General features: G+C 41.0%; 1 protein-coding gene across 19 annotated transcripts; it reads left to right on the top strand.

Annotated features, from left to right (window-relative positions):
* The first annotated feature begins 2986 nt into the window (after positions 1 to 2986).
* On the top strand, positions 2987 to 20170 carry HNRNPA3 (heterogeneous nuclear ribonucleoprotein A3). 19 transcript variants are annotated; one of them, XR_008841009.1, is made up of 14 exons: positions 2998 to 3109; positions 6765 to 6875; positions 7358 to 7381; positions 10952 to 11074; positions 11165 to 11311; positions 11393 to 11603; positions 11838 to 11927; positions 11988 to 12095; positions 12258 to 12338; positions 13030 to 13176; positions 14012 to 14137; positions 14219 to 14291; positions 17318 to 17392; positions 19530 to 20170. XR_008841009.1 is itself a non-coding variant. In XM_056496868.1 (13 exons), exons 2-12 carry the CDS (start codon positions 6810 to 6812, stop codon positions 14269 to 14271), a joined length of 1161 nt encoding a protein of 386 aa, XP_056352843.1. In that variant the 5' UTR covers positions 2998 to 3109; positions 6765 to 6809; the 3' UTR covers positions 14272 to 14291; positions 14378 to 16787. The 19 variants fall into 19 exon arrangements, 12 of the variants coding, with proteins under 12 accessions (XP_056352851.1, XP_056352846.1, XP_056352843.1 ...); XR_008841010.1 differs by having other exon boundaries at positions 3003 to 3109; positions 12003 to 12095; XR_008841013.1 differs by lacking the exon at positions 7358 to 7381 and having other exon boundaries at positions 2992 to 3109; positions 12003 to 12095.
* Positions 20171 to 20415: the final 245 nt, after the last annotated feature.

The following is a 20415-nucleotide window of genomic DNA, read 5'->3' as shown; positions in this document are numbered from 1 at the left end:
TGCTTTATCAATTATTAAAATTAATATAGGAGAGTGCAAATTGAAGCAGCTGATGTGTCTGCATGCATTCTGTAACTTCCATGGGAAAAGGCAGACAAAAAGCTTTCTCAAACCACTGCAACCGAGTCCTGCAGAGACTGCCAGAGTTCTGGGGCATAAGACACTTGACTGGCACAATCTGTAGTGGAAAAGGTCTGTAGGATTTGCTGTTTCTGGAGTGTGTGTGTATACAAATATACAGATGCATATGTATATGTATGTGTATATCTATCAAGAGTTATAACAATTACTGAAATAAAGCAAATGCCGTAGCATAATCATACTAAAAGTAATCAGTGTATTGGCTCTATGAATTTTTCAATTAATTAAGTAAAAGGTTTTCATGCACCCTGCACTGCACACAAGAATTGCCAAAATGTTACCAGTCTTTAGTATATTATCCTCTGTTCAGCAAAGCTCAGCAATTTAAATCAAATTCAGGGATGAAAACAATTGTTTCAAATTAAGAAGATAGCAGAAGCTGCAGTTGCTTGCACAATTGTCCAGTGTCTCCAGGAACACTTGCCCATGTTTAAATATACCACATTTCTACAACACAGACAATAGAACTGAATGTTAAGCAGCGTTTTGGCCTGAAGCTCACGTGAATGATTTTCTATGTAGCACTCTGGACTTCTTATCAAAATTGCAGTCTGTGTCCTTTTTAAAGTATGAAGCCCAAATATGGTCAAGTCAACTCTGTGTTCAAAACTACTAACTAACATTTAATTAATAAAGAGTCCATTTGTTTCTGCATTTGTTATAGCAAATATATTTAGTTCAGTTAATTGGTTCCATTAACATTACTATTTTGGAGACTGGAGCTCAATCTGATATTTGCATCTTAAACTTTGTGTAATACTAAAAAATACCTTGAACAGTTTTATCAACAATATTTACCTACTTTAAGATTTGCGTCACAAATTCTGTGTAAGAATCGAAACCTGTGTAAGAATAAAAACCCTCATCAAAAAAAGGACAACGAAGTGAAACTGACATTCCAACTACATAAATATATAAAAGCTAAAAGCCTTTCCCACCGTTTTTTGTTTGTTTTTTTAATAGACACACAGTGCTGTTCCCTTGGCTTCCAAAGAGGAGATTACATTTTGTAAACATTGCTAGTAAAAGGAAAAGCATGTTAGCCATCTGCATAGATGACCAATACTGCATCTGCTACATAATGTGAAAGTTCATCTGACTATGAAACTGCATGAGCCAGAACAGATATGAGTGCTTTAAATGCTACATTTTCACTTAAGGAAATGGGTGACCCGCAACAGGGAGCAATATTTTATTAGATAACCTGAAAACACTTCACTAGCAGAAAACTGCTTGAAATCAAAATTATAATTTTATCTAAACCCTCAGACTTGTGTATCATTTTCATCTGCAACAGTGAATCTTTGTAAAATGTGAATCTCCCTCATTTACTGGTTTGTCTTTTATTTCAGTGCAGTACGCACAGTATTATAAGATTATTACATTCTGTACAGTTGATTACACATGGGGGAGGGAGATCATGAACTGAAACTGTAGAATTCAAATGTGATCTGCCTGTGGCTGTGCAACCAAATGAACTGCAGGACAATCAGCCTCCATGAGTAACAGTCAGATGTGAAATGAATGACAATCAAACTAATAAAGGAATTCTTCGAATTTGGTGAGGCAGCTCCCGTGTATACAAAAACCTTTGAGACTAAAATACATATTTAGCCAGTACCATTGTCTGTCTCTCGGTACTATCACCCTGAGAGAAACAGAGGCAAGAGAACAAACAACATATAAGAATTTTATTTTAAATAAAAAGTTAAATTGTGTGGTTTATTTTGTTGAGAAAAGGAAGATCAGAAAATTGTTGGCTTTGGCCTCAGTGCAAAGCATAGCTCGTGGGTTTTTTAATGAGAATTTCAGTGAGTTTTACTTTCTGTGTAGAACAATACCTTCTCAAAGATATAGAAATGATCTAAAAACTTGTTTCAATCCCTGTACACGATGGCAGTGAGAACATTTCTAGATTTGCTGGGAATTTCTCTATGCATTAGGGAAATTATGTTTAGTTAATCAAAAAAGGTTTGGAAGCTTTTGTGTAAATGATTTTTTTTTTTAAGAAACATCAGGGTAAAATAAAGAAATTAAATTAACACCTGATACTAAATAAATACCTGACATAAATTAATACCTGATACTAAATTTCCAGCGACTCAGTAAAACCTCATCAACTGTTTTACTCCTTTATATCGGATGAAGATATTTTTAAAGGGGTAAGTACAAACTCCTGTTAAGGTTAGGTCATCATATTAAAATGGGTTCTGGTACTAAGGAGAGAATGATCAAGACTTATGAAACCTTGACTTTCATAGTAAATTTTTACAATAGTGCTTTTCCTGATGTCATTATTCTGGTAAGGAAAAAAAATGTGTGATGTTATGTGCTTAACCATGCTTCATTCTATAGGAAATTATCGCAGAATACCCTTCTCCTGAACTCTCTATGCTAACAAGCGCCATTAAAATCTACAGGCGATGCTTGTGAATGGGGATACTTGGGAAACTTACTACTTGGGACTTGTTTTGGTATTTATCCGGAAACTGACTAAGCTACGCTCAGTTCTGAGGGTGAGCGCTGAACGAGCTCAGGAGAGCCGATCTTCAGCTGCCTCCTGGCAGCACCTCCAGCGTAAAACAATACGTAGAGACAAAAAATTTCTCATAGGAACTCCTGTGCACCTCGGGCACACGCTGATACTCCTGCAGATGTCCCCTGTAAGCAGGGCATTGCCTCCTTTCTTCTCTCTCCTACCAAGCCGCGGACGCAGCTGCCGGCCATCCCCTGCGGATCTGCGCGCCCGGCGCTCCCTCACGGGGCCCCTCGCGCTCGGCTCGGCCCGCGCGGCGGGGGCGGGGCGGGGCGGGGGCGGCCCCGCCTCCCCTCACGGGGCCGCCCCGCGCGCAGGTCGCGGCTGCGCCGGCGCCGCCACCCCCACAGCGGGCGGCGGTTCGTGCGCGGGGCCGGCGGCCGGCGTGGGACCGAGGAGGGCGGGAAGGCGCTGTCGCTGAACGCCGGCACGGTGATCTCTTCTCTTTCCTCGCCTCCCTTACCCTTCGCGGCACCTTCCCTCGCTCCCGACCCTTTCTGCCCTCCCGGCGGGGCTGGCGGCGCGCGGGCGGGAGGAAAGGGGGGAGGAGGGGGGGGATGGGCGGCGGGCCCTGAGAAGAAAAGCGGTAACGGCCGCAGCGCGCGCGCCGCCCCGAGCCCGCCTTGGCGCCACGTGACCCCCCCCCCGCGTCCGCCCCCTCCTCTCCCGCCCGGCTCCATATTGGCGCTGCGCTGCCCGAGCGCGGGCACAAAATGGAGGTAACTGCGCGGGGCTCGGGGCTCGCCGCCATCGGCCGCGGCGGGGGCGGGCGCGAGGCGGCTCCTGCTGGGCCGCGCGCAGCTGGAGCGGCTCGAATTCCACCCGAGCCTGCGGGCGGGAAAGCGCGGCGGGAAGGGGGTGGTTGGCTGCAACACGTCATGGAGCCCCTTGCAGTTCCCGCGGCCGCCGCCTCCTTGTAGCGTTAGTGCCGCGCTCCAGCCCGGCTTTCGCCTGCGCCACACCGCGTTATTTCGCAATGGCGGCGCGGGCAGGAAGAGAGAGGGAGCGGGAGAGGCGGCGCTTCCGCCCCGCGGGCTGCGGCCGCCATTTCGCAGCGCTCCGGCGCGTGGGTGAGAGGGGCCCGGCCCTCGGCCCGGGGCAGGGCTGTGGGCAGCCGGGCGCTTAGCAGCAGTCCTGCGCACACCGGGACACCTGGGCGCATATTCGGGCAGCAGTGGGGCATTGCGAGCCCTACACGTGCTCACGTTATTGTTCTGCCCTCTCAATGTTCTTTTCCCCACTTCCCCCCCCCGCTCCTTCCCCCCCAGCATAAGATACCCGGAGTAGTGCGGCTAGGATATTCTTTAACACGCTTTCTACACTCCCAGTTCTCTCGAAACCGACTACAGAAGCATTAATATCGTTTAGTGCAATACGTTGCATCTCGCAGGGGAATACTTCTACACGTTGTAGCACCTCCCTAATATCTCACCGCTGCCCAGAGGGAGTTAAAGTGTGTCTGGAACCTTTGCTGCTCAGGGAGATGGGGGAAGGAAAACTAGAGAATTCTTTGCCTTTTCTCCACTCCCACAATTACACATGCAAAAGACCCAGGACGTTCGGTGGCATTCTGCCGTGATCCTGGTGAGCAGCACGGAGGAGTCTGCACAAACCTAGGGGAATCATTCTTGCTCTGCCTGGATGGAATTAGTCATCATAGTCTCCCCTTGCTTTTCTTTTCTCAAAACATGAGGTTTTTGCTCAACCGTTGCAGAGTATGGCAGGCAAAAATAGTGCTGCTTTTTTTTGTATGTGTGCGGTATTTTTACTCCCTTCACTGAAAACTGAAACCTTAAAAAATTAATGTCAGAGGGGCCAACAGCTCACACTGATATCTGTTCTTACATTAAAAACAGAATAAACTGGATCTCTTATCAAAACAGCTAAAAATAACTTCTTCACGTATGCAGTTGTTTTAGCTACTTCGGGGTTTAATAATTGAGAGGGGTGATGTGTTAAAAGTATTTGAAAGTGGTTCAGTAAAGCTTGGAAACTTAGTACATCAAGTATTAAGCTAATATTTTGGGTTTTTTCCCAGGCACGCATTCCTTTCAGTGTTGGGTAGTGTATTCACTACCAACACTTAAAACTGAGAATCAGTTTTTTCCTGCTTTAACTTTTAGGTTTGGTAAAACACCCTACTGTATGCACTTTAGGTCCAACTTCAGTTGCTTACAGAAAAGACCAGGGCACTTCCATAGTATTCTCTGATTGGATGAGTGAACTTCCATCTTGGTAATATCTGCTTTGTCTCTGTTAGCTTCTTTTCTCCTGTAAGAGATAGAGCAATTTAAAGATTTCTTTGGAGACTGCCTTTATGTAGTTAAGTTGGCGTATATAATTGCTCAATGCTAGTTTAACTAGCATTTAATAACAGAACTGTTCTGAATATTTTTATTCAGAGTTTGAGTATTCTGTTGGTAATAAGAACTTTAAAATTTAGTGCTGTCAGCCTTAACTTTCTGTAGGACAACATAGGAATATGACTGAGCAGGGCTGTGTTCCACGTGAGCTGGTGGCATGCATTAGCAAGAAGACAGCTCCCTTTTTTAACCCTCAAAGGCCTTCAGAGGCCATTGGGGGAGGGACCATGCCCTGGGGCTTTATGTTGGCCAGTGTGGAGCCTCGCTGGAGAAAGCAGCAGGTGACAGCTTCAGGGATTCATAGTTTCCATTACTTTGAAACGGTATTTAAATGAGCTTATCCCTTTACTCCCTAACAGTTCCTGTTTTGCCATAGAGCTAGTACTTTAAAGGCCCTTGAACGGTTAACGTTCTGTTTCATACCTCCCTTACATGACTTTAAAAACTGAACAGCTCAGTTGAAGTACTTAATATCCTAATACCTCTTAAGTGAAACTGATGTTTGACCTCAAGAGGAGTTTAACATTTTGTAGAGAGGAACTGAAGATAATACAACTGCTTGATGTTACTTAATAAAACCTTTAAAATTGTTAATGCATCAAATCGTTATAGTCATGATTTCAGTTGAGTTTAATTTGAAGCTGGATTTTTAACATGAAGATATGTTTAGGAATTTCCACTTGAATAACAGCATATATTGCTCATTAGTAAAGACCTGCCTGCCTTTCCATATGCAGGAACAAAATTTGCAGGAAGGCTTCAAAAAAACCCCCACAACCCAAACAAACAAATCCCTCACAGAAGTACAACTGTAAATTTCTATGGCTTTAAATACAGCACAAGTACTTCAGTTTTACTGAAGTATGTTACGTAGTTAACAGTGTTGCATTTTGGCTACTGTAATAAAGCTTTAAGGAACATCCAAAGCAGTAATGAACATTGCCAAAGATACCAATACATTAATACTAGGACTAACTGAAGGATCCTAGAAAATTTTATTTTAAAAAAAGGCCAAAGGGAACATGATTTTTTTGTTTGGATGTGTAGGTATGGGTTCATTCACTGAGCTTATCTTTTAAAAGACTTCCTATTTGTAGTGGTACATTTCACAGTTCAGGGCAGTAATCAAATATATAATATGGAAGCAGAAGTAATGCAGATGCTTAGTGCTATAGACTGCTGAGGATCTGAAGTTCTTGATGTTGCAGGGTAGCATCAGTAAGGGGCTCTTGAACTACTCTTAGTGGAAAGTATTTTTTAATAGAGGAGCTATACAAGACATACTGTATTTTCTAGTGTTCCACACTGCTGGATAGCTCACTACAAGAGTTCTAATAAGCAGTATTTGCAAAATTTTACATGTTTTGGGGGTGAAAATCCAGAGATGCAGAATTTATGTAATGAGTTTGGGTATCAAAGGTGAAATTCGCTGTGTATCAGTTGTCTTCACAATAGTTTTGTGAGACAGTAATAGGTTTGCTACAGATTTTAGCATTAGTTTGTGAAGTCAGCTTGACTGGGATAGCAGATGTTTCTTTTACAGCTCTTTAGTAGCTGGCTAAGTAGGCTGAGGCTTTTTATTCTACCCTTTTAAATACATCTAGGATTTTTTTCCTACTTTCACCCGTTTCTTCCTGTAAAGCCACACCAGCGCATTGCAGCCAGAGAAGGCCCTGTGCCACAGAAACTGGGGTAAGTACTGACTTATCCAACCTGTTTTCTAGGTTTCCTAGATCTAAAAGAAAGGCTGAGTTAGAGTACCCTTCAAAATGGCTGCTATTAAGGAAGACAGAGAAGTGGAAGACTACAAGAGGAAAGGAAGACGATCCTCACAGGTGAGAGGATGGGGTTTGTTTTGTTTTTTTTAAATTAAAAATAAAGTAGCTTTAAGGGGAAAAGATAAAAAAAACAAGTTAACCAATTGATTTTTTTTTCCTACCTTCTTCATCCCCGTTTTAGTGGAGTAACTTTAAATTGCAGTTTATTACTTACAGTTTCAAGGGGTGGGGTGTTAAGTATAATGGGGAAATTTTGCTTGTCTAGCCTTCTGTTCTAACAAAATTGATTAAATATATGTTTCTGATTAAAGCAAGGCATAATTATTAAGAAATTCATGCATCCTCAGAGTATCAGCAGGAACTTGATTACTTCCTACCTTCAAAGTCCTGTTTTTAGTGGGAATGAAGACAGGTTCCTCTTTTCTTCTTTTTTTTCCTTTTTTTTTTTTTTTTTTTTACGTAAAAATGGTTGCCTGATAGTCACTGCAAATGAAAGTGAGCTGCACTGAGTAAAAATAACTGTTTTCTTTTGCTTCTAGCAGAAATACCGTAGACTGAATAAGGTGCGTAGTATAGAGAAGATGTTTGGGCTGTTTTTGGGAGGATGGGAGCTAGTTACTTTTGGGGCAGGGTGTGGAAGTGGGGGGGGGAACGTTCTTAATACCCTTCAGAAAATAACTTTAAGATAAGCAAAAAGGGTATTAAACGTGCTTATATAGCTTATAATGGAGGCATTTTCTCTTCATTTACTTGGATTTGTTTGCTTTCTAACATTACTTTTTCAGGTTGCCTGAACATTTTAGCTAGTTGAAACCAACTTTTTTCTGGAATGATACACTACTGAAATGTGGGAGGGCTATACACTTGAATTATGAACAAACCTTGTCCGGCTTGCATGTGTCTGGTAGTGTATGGTTATTTTGTATTGAAGTACAGTGTGTAAAGTCCTTTCCGAAGGAATGTTGAAACTCTCTCACTCATTTGGACTTTGAATTGAGTGTAACTGGGGTCGATCAGCTGCATACTAAGTAAGCTCTTTTAGTTCACAAAAGTAGATTGCCCTGCAATGATCTTAAATCTGGTGAGTTTCTAGAGAGCAAGTTTCTCAGGGAAAGTTGCTGAGGCCCCAGTTGCCTCTAAGCTTTCTGGTTTCAGAAGGCAGTCTGGGATTGTACTGCCTGGGGACAGGGTGGTCTCAGGTTCAGCCACATCTCGGCAGGTTTGGTAGCAGGCATTTGTGGACACTTGCTGCTGCTCAGAGGCAGAATGCATGGGAGAGCTCCACTCGAAAACTGCCTCTAGAGAGAAATACTGCAACTCCAAAAGGCTGATTATTCAAAGCCTCTGCCATCGTCAATTTCAGTTGATGGCAGCCTCAGAATAGAAGCAGTATGTATCGGCAGCAGCATTGTCTCAAAAGGTGCCAGGATTTCTGCAAAGATGGGGATTTTTGCAGGAATCCCAGGGGGTTCTAGCTGCCGTCTCACCTCCCCCCATTGGCGAGAGGTGCAGTTAGGCTGCGCCGAGCTGGGATTTCGGAGTGCCTTGGGAGGCGGCGGTGCGGGGCTGGCGCAGGGGCTGAGCGGAGCGGGACCCGCAGCCCGGCCTCGCCCTGCGCCGCTGCGGGCCGGGCCCCGCCCATGGCGCCACTGCGGCGCCGGCCGCGCGCCCCGCCCTCGGCTCCATATTGGCGGCGCGGCCGCGGCGGAGCACAAAATGGAGGCGGCCGGGCCCGCGCCGCCCCTGGGCTGTGGGGGCATAGGCCAAAGCCGGGGCACAAGGAAAGTTCTCCGCCTCCGCAGAGCCTTGAAATGTGTCTGGAAGCCCCTCTGGCAGCTTAGGGGGAGAAACTGTCTTGCCGACTAAAGGCAGGTCGGGTGGTCTTGCAGCTGCTGTCTGCTTTCCTACCAGAGGAGTGCTGCAAAATGGCGTGTGAGCTCCTGCTGTGTCAGCTGAGCAGGAAGCAGCCTGGTTCGGATAGAGCAGGGTGGAGGTTACACTGAGGGACTTTCTGTGCAGGAGAGACTGCTGTTAGAAATTACTTGCAGCAGAACAACTGAGAAAGAGCATCTTGTGTGACAGAGGACAGCACTCTGAAAACCCCAGTGAGAACCAACTGCCTAAAAACAAGTTCTCTAGTTCTCTAAGAAAATACTGCCTTCTATTTTTGCACAGAGGTTTTATAACACGTATGCGTCGTAAGAATAATTCCTGTTCAATAGAACAGAGAAGCTGTAACAGCAGTTCTTCTTCCTGATGTGTGAGAACAGCTGTTCTCATGCGCATAATAACAAAAGGCAGAAAAGAACTTCACTCTTCCTTACCTGAAAAATTCTGTGGTCATTCTTTCAAGATAAAAAGCACTCTTGAGTTGCTAGCTGGAAACCCTCATAGCCTTGAATAATATCAGAAAACTGTAAATAGTTTGGCCAGTTTTTCCTTACACAGGTTTCTGATTTCGTAGGACACTGAACTTCATAGTTTCACATAATAAATTTCTTTCAATATGTGTAGAAGAGTTTGAAACACTTAGCTTTAACATAACCCAACTAAAAATTGTCAGTAGATTTTAAAAATAGCGATTAGCAACAGATAACAGCACTTGACCTAAAGCAGTTTCTATATGCAGTAGGTGTGTAGTCCTGTAAAATTAAAAGTTTCAATGTAGTGACAAGGAAGGTGTTTTATTTTTTGATACCTTTATAGTCTGGATCACTTGGAAGACACTAGAAGCTTTACTTCGTAGTCATGGGACCACTGACTGTTAATGATTTGTATGATGATCCTGAGGTAACAAAGCTTTAAATAGAAGTCTTATCAAGAATGTTGGGTTTCTTTCTAACAAAATTCAGCAACTGTAAGGGCAGGAATTTACTTCCCAGACAGCTTTTCATAATCTTAATTACTGTTTTCTGTAGTACAAACTGATGGTTTGCTAAAGCACTATATAACAAGCATTCCTTGTCAACCCTAGTGGTGTGGCAGAGGCTAAAACCTCTTTATTTCAGATTTGAAGCAAAATGTCTGCAGGTAGAAGTCTGTGGCTGTTTCTGTGTAGTTCACCTCAGGATAATGCTGCATCTAGTCTAGTTTAATGCACTGCAGCAGAAAAGGTGAAGCCTGTTGAACATTGATGCTGTAGAACTGAAGTCATAAACAGCATAGCTGGTCAGCGCCTCCTGGAATATTTTACATGCACAAAAGTACCCACTTGCTAAATGAGATTTTAGTCTAATTGCTTTTTCATAAGACATCTCTGACAATGGCAGTTGTGAAACAGTTTTTTGTGAACTCCTTGTCAGCTGTACAGGGAAATTGCCTGTCTCCTAAAAAAGTGCAGCACTGAAACAGAGCAGTAACACAGTTGTACTCTTAAGCCCATTTCAGTCATGTGATAGAAAACTGGGATCTGCAAAGTTGCACCTTTTGTCACTGGCAGTGTTATCGAGTGCTATTAAACTTGCTTGTTCTGTCATGCTTGCTAAGTTACCAATCTTATTCCAGTAGTTGTACCCACTACTAGTCATTGATGAGTTGTTACTCATGGCATTTTTGTCTCTAAGACATAGGTCCCTGTTGCTTCAAAGTTCAGAATTAATGGTTTCAGGGAATTTTGTATTGATATGTTTCATAAAAATGCATAAAAGTTACCTTTCACAATGGACATCCCCAAAGAGTAGACACTCAGCCCGAGCAGGAACCTTCTTTTCTTGTCTATCACGTCCTTAAATTTTTTTGTAGTTGTGCATATTTATGCTTCATGAAGTGTTAGAACTTGGCTTTTTCTAGCAGTGTTTCATCCCCTGTCCCCACAGCACGATCTGCAATTCAAAAATAGAAACAGAATGAATGCATTTCTGGGTGGTGGGGAGCAACTGACTTACCTAGTATATTGAAATCCCTTTACTATTTGCATTTTAGCACTCCTGAAGTTGTTAGTGTTTTAATTAAAATCACATCTCATTAAGTGTTTACTATTCTGCTGTCTAAACCCATTAGAAGTCATTGTTCTTATGTAAATGTATTTCACCTATTCGTAGTTATAATGTGCACAGATAATTTCTAGTATTTCAGTGAAATTTTAATTATGTGATTTGTATTCAAAATACGTTTTTGATTTTTTTATTTTATAGGGCCATGAGCCAAAGGAGCCAGAGCAGTTGAGAAAGCTGTTCATTGGAGGTCTGAGCTTTGAAACAACAGATGATAGCCTGAGAGAGCACTTTGAGAAATGGGGCACACTCACAGACTGTGTGGTAAAGTCTCTACTATTATTTTGTGCTTTTGAAAGGGTTAGGTACTTAAAGTAGCTCAGCAATGCAGAGTGCCTCCTTGTGTGTTTGCAGGTGATGAGAGACCCACAAACAAAACGTTCCAGAGGCTTTGGCTTTGTGACTTACTCCTGTGTGGAGGAGGTGGATGCTGCCATGAGCGCTCGACCACATAAGGTCGATGGACGCGTGGTTGAACCAAAGAGAGCAGTTTCCAGGGAGGTGAGTTAGTGTTCCAGTTAACCACATATCCCAATCTTTCCCTACAACTTTAAGCACTTAATGTCGTTTTTGGCATTGCAGGATTCTGTAAAGCCTGGGGCACACCTCACAGTAAAGAAAATATTTGTTGGTGGAATTAAAGAAGATACAGAAGAATATAATTTAAGGGAGTACTTCGAAAAATATGGCAAGATTGAAACCATAGAGGTCATGGAAGACAGGCAGAGTGGAAAGAAGAGAGGCTTCGCTTTTGTAACTTTTGATGATCATGATACAGTTGATAAAATTGTTGGTACGTAAGCTCTTTAGTGAAAAATGACTTAGGGATAAAAGTGTTGGGATTTCGGAAGAGCTGTGTGTGGAATGAGATGATTGTAATCAGCTGGTTTACCATTGTATGGGATGGGGTTGATTGAGTGTTACTTTTCAAAGTGTGCACATGCCTTACAGTAACTTTCTCTGAGAGTTTTACAGCACATTGCAGTGATGCGATTTTCTAACTTTGCTTTTTCACTGTTTTCTGTAGTTCAGAAATACCATACTATAAATGGACACAACTGTGAAGTGAAAAAAGCACTCTCTAAACAAGAGATGCAGACTGCTAGCTCTCAGAGAGGTGAGTTGTAGTTGTGCATAGCTATTTGGTGTAACAGGTTTTCAATTAATGTAATTCAAGTGAAATATTTTGTAGGTCGTGGGGGTGGCTCAGGCAACTTCATGGGCCGTGGAAACTTCGGAGGCGGTGGAGGGAATTTTGGCCGAGGAGGAAACTTTGGTGGGAGAGGTAAATGGCTGGAATATTAGTATACAATGTGATCTACATTATGGTTTGGCTTTTTGTTTTGTTTTGTTTTTTTTTAAATTTCCTGTGTCAGTTGGCTTAAACACTTATTTTGGCTTAAACACATTTGTTCAGGAAAACATTCTCATCTGTTTTGTGTTCTAGGAGGCTATGGGGGTGGTGGTGGCGGTGGTGGGAGCAGAGGAAGCTTTGGGGGTGGTGACGGATACAATGGATTTGGTGATGGTAAGTGTACTGTTCACTTCCTTTTCCCCCAGTGTTAGAACCAGCTGTAAGTTTTGCCTTCACTTTGGAAGTGAAGTTTGTTTTGGTGATAATGTGATAATAGCAATCATTAAAATTGTCTACATTGTAGAGGTGTGAAGAGTTAACTGTTTTTTTTCTCTCCACAAAATGATGGGTGGGAAAAATACTTGTCTGGATTAACCCTTTAAAAAAATCTCATCATAAGGTCATGAGGGAGCTGTTTATTATTGAGAGCTAAGTGAAGATTCTCGTGTCAATTGAGATTACTAAAACTGAATAAAGCAGTAAACAGCTGTTTTCAGTCAGCTCTTAAGACTTCTTGTGGTTCAGTAGTATCTTTTTTGAGATGCAGTTAGGATGAGTATCCAAAATGCATCTGAAGAGAAGTGCAGCAATTACCTAAAGGCTGAAAAATGCAATTAACAGAATGCAAAAAGGGATGAGTGAAGTAGCATGTAATTAATTACTTAGGTCCTGATCTTATAAGCATGCAATTTTTTCTGAAATAGTTTAGATAGATTATGCAGCCACAATGAACATAATACAGGGAACGCTCTGTGGGACATTTTTATTGTGCAAGTGTGTTGGTTTGGGGTTTTTTGTTTAATGGTTCTTCCCTTACTAGTATTTAGCTTTGATGTGTTAAGTTTGATTCTTTTTTTATTCAAAGGTGGCAACTATGGAGGTGGTCCTGGCTATGGCAGCAGAGGAGGTTATGGTGGTGGTGGAGGACCAGGATATGGAAACCCAGGTGGTGGATATGGAGGTGGAGGAGGAGGATATGATGGCTACAATGAAGGAGGAAATTTTGGTGGTGGTAAGAGTCCAGCTTTAATTCCACATCCATGACTCTTAGGTTTCATTTCACAATTCCTGAAATAGGGTAATTCATAAAATTAGTTGTTTGTCTGGGTTTTAACATAGAAGGCCATGTTGCATAAGGAAAGTTCTTTTTTCATGTGGATCAGTTTTGATAAACTACAGCTTTGTTTTGCCAAGGATGTATTTTTCTAAAAGCTTTGGCTATAAATCTGTGTGTGGAGGCAGAGTACAGGAATTTTAATGGTTTTGACCATTTCAAGTATGTTGTCCTCGGATGCCAGTTCACAACATGTAGATCACATCCTTCTTTGTGAAGACTACAAACACAGATTTTTATTAGCTTTTTTTATTGTTTGCCCCAAATTCAGGGAGTTAAGCTGAAAAAACTGCTGTATATCTTACTATACTTTCTGATCTCTGTGTGCAGCATGTCTATTACAGTTGTATCTTCTTTTTTTGAGCAAATAAATTATAACTTACATTATTGTCATACATGCAAAGTTGTGCAATAGAAGAAAAATTGTGAAATGGTTTTCTCATTTTGGGGGCCTTAATTTGGCCTACTGGGTTAACATCAAATTGGCTACTCAAATGTGCTTATATAATGTGATGTGTTTCATCTTTCATAATCATGCTGATTTCTGATCATTAAAGTACCAAGATTCTTCTGTTACTTGTGCATTTTGAAAAGAGATAGTATCAAAATACATGAACTTTATTTTAAATTGTTCTAAACTACCACAGTTTATTTTTACATTGGATATTGGAATTTGATGAGTTTTGTGTCCTAAGTGTTGAACAAACACGGCTTTTTAAATTACTTATTTCAGGTAATTATGGTGGAAGTGGAAACTACAATGATTTTGGCAATTACAGTGGACAACAGCAGTCTAACTATGGTCCCATGAAAGGTGGTGGCAGCTTTGGTGGCAGAAGTTCAGGCAGTCCTTACGGTGGTAAGTATGATTTTGTACAGAAAATATTTTTGAGTTAAAATCTCTTGTTGTCATGTATTTCAATATACATGCTTCTTTTAGGTGGTTATGGATCTGGAAGTGGAAGTGGGGGCTATGGTGGTAGAAGATTCTAAACATGCTACCAGAAAAAAGGGTAGGTGTAATGCATATTTATAATGATGATTAATGATGTACAACTGTTCACTGAGAGTAATAATTTTCTTATCCTGTATTCAACAGGCTACAGTTCTTAGCAGGAGAGAGAGCGAGGAGTTGTCAGGAAAGCTGCAGGTTACTTTGAGACAGTCGTCCCAAATGAATTAGAGGAACTGTAAAATCTGCCACAGAAGGAACGATGATCCATAGTCAGAAAAGTTACTGCAGCTTAAACAGGAAACCCTTCTTGATCAGGACTGTCATAGCCACAGTTTGCAAAAAGTGCAGCTATTGATTCATGCAATGTAGTGTCGATTAGATGTACATTCCTGAGGTCTTTCTCTGTTGTAGCTTTGTCTTTCTTTTTTCTTTTTATTTTCCCATTACATCAGGTATATTGCCCTGTAAATTGTGGTAGTGGTACCAGGAATAAACAAATCAATGAATTTTTAACTTTTCAATATTTGTGTAGTTCAGTTTTTCCACATTTAGTACAGAGAACTATAACAGAAATGAAATGTAGTTTAGGGTGTTTCCTTGTTAGTTAATAGAGAAGATAAATGCATTTCTCAATTACTATTTTGTATTAATTTAAAGTTAACAATAGAAACACCTATTGATTTGCAGTCTTAAGGGGTCTAGTCTCAGTGTATATATGTAACTGTCATTGACATGAGTTACATAGACATACAGAGGGAAAACATCTGTATGTTGCATTATAGTTTGTTTAGATGTATAACTAGGATTGAGTTACTCAAATTAGTGTTTGTGAATCATAGAACTAAGCTTTATCTTAATGAAAATTTCAAACTACATTTTGGTTTGTGCATATTTTTTTAATTTGTAGTTCTGTATTAGTATTAGCGCTTCAAGAAAATAAGGCATGATAAATATTTTAACAAGACCAACTTTAGACACGTGAAAGCTGTCTCCCGTCTCATTTGAGATGCATAAGGGATAACTGAAGTTGTTTAAGTCTTGGGTGGAGAGAAAAAGAAATTTGCTTTTTACCTTTATATTTATTGTAATTCCCGAGAAGTTAAGGTGGGGGGAATCAAGTGCCTGTTTCCTTGGGATATACAATGATTCTGTTTCAATAAAACTACTTTGGGGAGGGTGGCTTGGAATTTTCATCCCCTTTGTCCCCATTTCCTTTTCCCTCACACCAGACTGCACTGTTTCAATTAAATGAGGTGTCATAGTGAGAGTAATAGGTATGTCCCTCAATGATTTAATGGCTATATACTTCCTTGCATGCACCCTAGGCAATTTTCTGGACACATGCTTCTGACTGGGAGCCAAGGGTAGCACAGGTGTAATCACTGACAGTCCCAGGTAATGCGATCCAAAAGCCCATTCCCCGTGGGCTCTTAAATAGTAGAGTTCTTGAGCTGCTTCCCTGGCAGATGTCTGTGCTCAGCTGAGAGCTCAAAGATAAAACATGATCTAGTTGTATTTTACGAATGAGAAGCACTCCCACAACGTAGAGGGGTACAGTCCTGAGTTCGCACAGGTAGAATGATAGTGTGCTACAACTGGATTTGGTGCAGTGGAGTAGAAAATCTGACCATGTGGCTAGAAATTGTACTTCATTCTCACTTCTGACCTCCAAATTAAGGCACTGCAGTCTGTCCTGTCCCCATCTGATGTGAATTCTCTTGACTATTGCCAGGCCAGTGCTTGCTGTCAATTCAGACTCAGAAGAGTAGGGACCCAGTCAATAAAATAAATGCTCAGACACTTGGCAATATGTATTGGAATTACTCACACCTGTTTCACTTCTGGGTCAATGTGCAGTATAAGGTAAATGCAATTCCAGTGTAGGAATGAATCTGCAAAGATGTATGAAATGGCTTAAGGCATAATCAGTCATATTAATAATGAATTATAATTTTTAAGAAGTGGTAGAAAAATAAGTGTGTTGTTTGAAAAAAAATTAAACATATGTTATTTAAACGCTGTTATTGGAGTGTATTTAGACTGCAGTATGCTAAAATAAGGAACCAGTGTCAAGATGGTAGCCTCCAAATGGATTTCAAAGTCTGCTTATTCTTGTCTGTGGAGTTCTGAAAGATCTCAAAAGTTAAAGCAAGAATTGGTGGTTTAGTGAACGCTTCTGTTGTTGTACATGTTCATTTGGGCTTGGGGTGGGGGGGAGGCTGTACTTCAATAAAGGCATTTTTTAAACAACCCATTTGGAGTTTGAAAACATGGGGAACCTAAACCACACTCACTAGGGAGTGAGACACCTAACTGCTGACTTGCTTTGTACGTTACTACGCTAGAAGATGTGTAGACTTGGACCTGGGGCCTGCGTGTGATTGCAGGGACAACTGGAGAATGGGGTTGCTGTCCCTTCTGACAATTGATCTGGTATTTCTAAATTTTTTAGAATGTATTGACAGTGTTCTTTTTAACAGGGCCTCTTGTAGCTGTACTGTGACTACAATGTTAACTTTGAATAATAGTGTCATAATAAACTTTATGAACAAGATCTGTATGCAACCTTTTAAGAGCTGGATGTAAGTGACCGCTTTGTAGGTGGGTGGGGTAGCTTAGCTGCTGTTTGTGACGTGGAAAAGTGTAAGCCATGAGGACAGTGATCCGCCAGCTTTACAGATCCATACATTGCTAAGGAGACTCGTAAGACAGGACTTCAGCAGCCTATTGAGTATGGAGAAGTCAGCCTAATTAAAGAATGACAAGGCAGCAGGAGCAACAGCTTCAACTTCCAGAAAAGTGAAGGAATAAGATACTGTGCTGATAGTGAGCAGCTTTCCCAAGGCTAGTTAAATCTGCTTATCACAGCTGAAATATCGAAGAAAGTCTAGCAAGAGTTCTTCACCTTTTGGAACCTCCTTGAGTGATAGCTACTTGAGTTGACTCAAATCAATAGGTCTAGCATTTAGACCTGAAAGGAAGGGCAATGAGCATAGGTAAGGTTTGCCTTTAAAATTTTTCATGAATTATAAAGAGTGGTGGGAGGTTTTTAAACAAGGTAAGAGTAATTTCTTTAATTTTCAGGTTGAATGAGAAGCTGCTGCTTGACAAAATGGGGAATGTCTTGCACATCCTCTTCAAATGAAGGTTTCTGACTGGGTAAGATTTGTAGTGTATAGTAAAATGTGTTTAATCCTTCTTTCCTTCTAGACCTTACTTTGATAGTTTTAATATCAAGGGAACTCATAAGTACCGAGCAGCAAATGCTGCAGCCTGTGTCATCCAGTGTTTCCTGTTCTGGATGAAGGCTGCTTGCTGGCACAATTCCTATTTGAGAATCTTCTGTTCCTGGCAGATACAAAATTGCTTCATGTCTGAGATGAAGAAGACAAGTTGATGTTTTGAAATGTGTTTTGGTTACTGGGGAGTGTGCTGGGGTGGGGGGAAATAGTTCTGTGCCTTGTCATGGAAAGAGGTGCCCCAGAGAAGCCCAGAAAGGCAGGGACGCTGAAGTGGTTCATCGGTTCTCAGCAGTGTCTGGCCTGCTGCTGCTGCACCCGTTCTGGGAGGGAGCTTGGTATTGGTGCGAGCTGGGATTTCCCTCCTAGGTAGTGGATCTTGGCTTTCCAGGTGATGTATTTACCTGTACAAATCAAAGAGCTCCCTTTCAGATTCTGGGTGCTTCCAGGCAGCGTAGTTGAGGCTACACTGTCATATGATATCCAGCTGAAATCACAGTCGCATTTGTGCAGGGAAATGGAATGGCAATAAAAACTTCCCATGGAATCTTGTTTTTACACAGACTGGAACATGTATTGAGTCTTTGAACGTGTGTTATTTCCTTTCCTGCATCTTTGATTGTTACAAGTTTTTATAAAGTAGTTTGGCATTGATTTAAACTTCCCAATACATTCCTGAGCCTGTGCATTCTTAGGAAGTCAATTTCTATTTTAGTGTTAGTTATGTTTCAGTTGCTCTGAAAGTAAGTGGAACCTGCCTAATCGGAGGCTGAGGCATGTTCACAAACTGTTTCAAGTACTTAAACTTTTTACCTGCTGCCTGTAGACTCCCAGAAAGTAATTCCTGACTTGGTAGTACACAGTTAAACAAAATGTGGAAGTAATATACAGAGACTTTTGTAGAAAGATACTTTCATAAAATCAGAAGCTACTTAATTGAAAATCTCATAGTGATTGTATATATTTATTAAGAAACATTGAGATGAGTGTGTGCTTAGCCAAAGTTGAGACTAAATCTGACAGTGCAGCAGTACAGTCATATTGCCTTAGTGCCAGCTTCTTGCTGGCATGACAAGCTTGCTTTCTTAGACCTAAAAACGGGAAACCTCTGCTTTTGATCTGCTTGGCAGAGCTCCCACAGGCATGTGTGCAGCAACAGGTAATGGGGAACAGCATTGCCCTCAGGTGCAGGCAACTGCTCTAGCACTTGCAGTGGTCTTTGGATTTTTTTAACAGTAAAATTTTGAAAATATTTTTTAAAAATTAATTTTTAACAAAAACTTTGTAGTTTGCCTTGGTGCTAGGCCTATGTATAGAGTAAAGCTCTACCTGACCTTAATATGAGAGGATTCCATGTTGCTGCAGACTTGTTCTATGCTTTGGATGAGTCTTTTTGCACCACATACAGAAATGGATAATCACTGTTATTTTCAGTTTGGTTTGAAACACTCTTGTTAAGACTAATTTACTTAAATTCAGTTATTTACAGCCAAATCTTTTCAGAAATAACTGACCCAAATAAATACATTCTTAAGGGAGTACTTGGTCAATTGTTTGAGGTACTTTTAAGAGTTAAGAACGTTGTTTCATGGCCATGTTGTTGTTTGCTGGCTTCTGTTGAAAATAGCAGCATTGAATGGAGATGGGAATGTAAAGATGCAAAGCTAACAAAGCCTAAGGTCCCTAAACTGCAGTTGTACAGAAATTATCTTGATAACGAAGGGCCAGAAGCAGCCCAGATTGATGGAGGTAACTATGCTATTACAGAAAGACAAAGTTAGACACAGCACCTTAACTTTGATATCCTTTCAATACCTAAGGATCCTAATCTTTTCAAGCATTATTTATGTGATGTACTGAAACTGTCTTTGGTTCCTGTGTTTAAGACATAAATGTGTTTTCATGTACTGTCTACACCGAGGTGGAATATTCACAAATCAGTCTGTGGTCTCTGACAAGTGCGTGTATCTTAAATTGTGTGGAGCATGTAAGATCTTGAGTATCACTGAAATTCACATATCTGATGGATGATTCTTTTTCTGCTGTGGGTGCTACAGGTTGACATCTCTCTCTGTTAGCTTTTTCCTGAACTTAAGTAATCCAAGTATCTCCATAGAAGAAAAAATGGCCTTCATGTAGAAGATAATATCGCAAGATCGGAAACAGAATAAAATGGTAAAACTGGCAAAGACTTCAAGAGCAGTGGTGCTAGTGTGCTGACATCTTGAAACTTGTGGTTAAACAAGTTAAAATAGCATGGAAATTTAAAATTTCAGTATAGTCCATAATGGATTGAAATTTGTTAAAATATTTCAATTTTGTATCAGAATAAAGTGTATATTGTCAAATGACTTACAATCTAAAATGTGTTGGCATCACCTTTTTCTAGTGGTGTGAAGAACACAAAGTAGTCTAGAATTACTGCGACACATTTTCTTACAGGATCATCTTTCCAGTTTGAGACTGCAAGCCAAAAATGCTTGGCTCAGTCCAGCTTTTCAGCTTTATTCTTAATGGTTTTAAAACAATGTTTTCATCAAGAAACAGTTGGTTTCCATGTGGAAGCTTGTCTGTGTATGAGGTCAGCATTGTGATGCTTGGCAATGTCACTAGTTGCTCAGGCTTGAGAACATACTCTGTACCTCAGTAATAATAATAATAAAATGAAGGTTATAATTTGCAATCTGATGTTTTCATATATATGAGTAATGTGGATTTTTTTTCCTTAATGGTGTTGGGGGGGTCTGCTGCAAGAGCAGCATGCACTGTTGATGTGAAGAACACGGGTTTGAACTGAAAGCAAGCTGTCACAGACCAAGTTATTCCAGACTGATTCTTCACCTGATGAAATTCAAATAAGGCTGCTGCGTTAACCACAGGTTTATTGTTGCACTTTGATTTTGGTAATGGAAGGAGTATCTTTGTACTACATGTTAGACAAAT

The sequence above is a fragment of the Oenanthe melanoleuca genome, chromosome 7, assembly GCF_029582105.1.
Source record: "Oenanthe melanoleuca isolate GR-GAL-2019-014 chromosome 7, OMel1.0, whole genome shotgun sequence".
Lineage (NCBI taxonomy): Eukaryota > Metazoa > Chordata > Aves > Passeriformes > Muscicapidae > Oenanthe > Oenanthe melanoleuca.
Note: the sequence above shows the minus strand (reverse complement) of the source record. Positions and strands in the feature narration are given on the sequence as shown.

What these genes read in the sequence shown, in the direction of transcription:
- HNRNPA3 (XM_056496865.1), top strand. Translation starts at nt 6,810, where the DNA reads ATGGCTGCTATTAAGGAAGACAGAGAAGTGGAAGACTACAAGAGGAAA. An exon ending in GCACACTCACAGACTGTGTG is followed by an intron (nt 11,075 to 11,164) that starts GTAAAGTCTCTA and finishes GTGTGTTTGCAG; the next exon opens with GTGATGAGAGACCCACAAAC. An exon ending in AGGAAACTTTGGTGGGAGAG is followed by an intron (nt 12,096 to 12,257) that starts GTAAATGGCTGG and finishes TTTGTGTTCTAG; the next exon opens with GAGGCTATGGGGGTGGTGGT.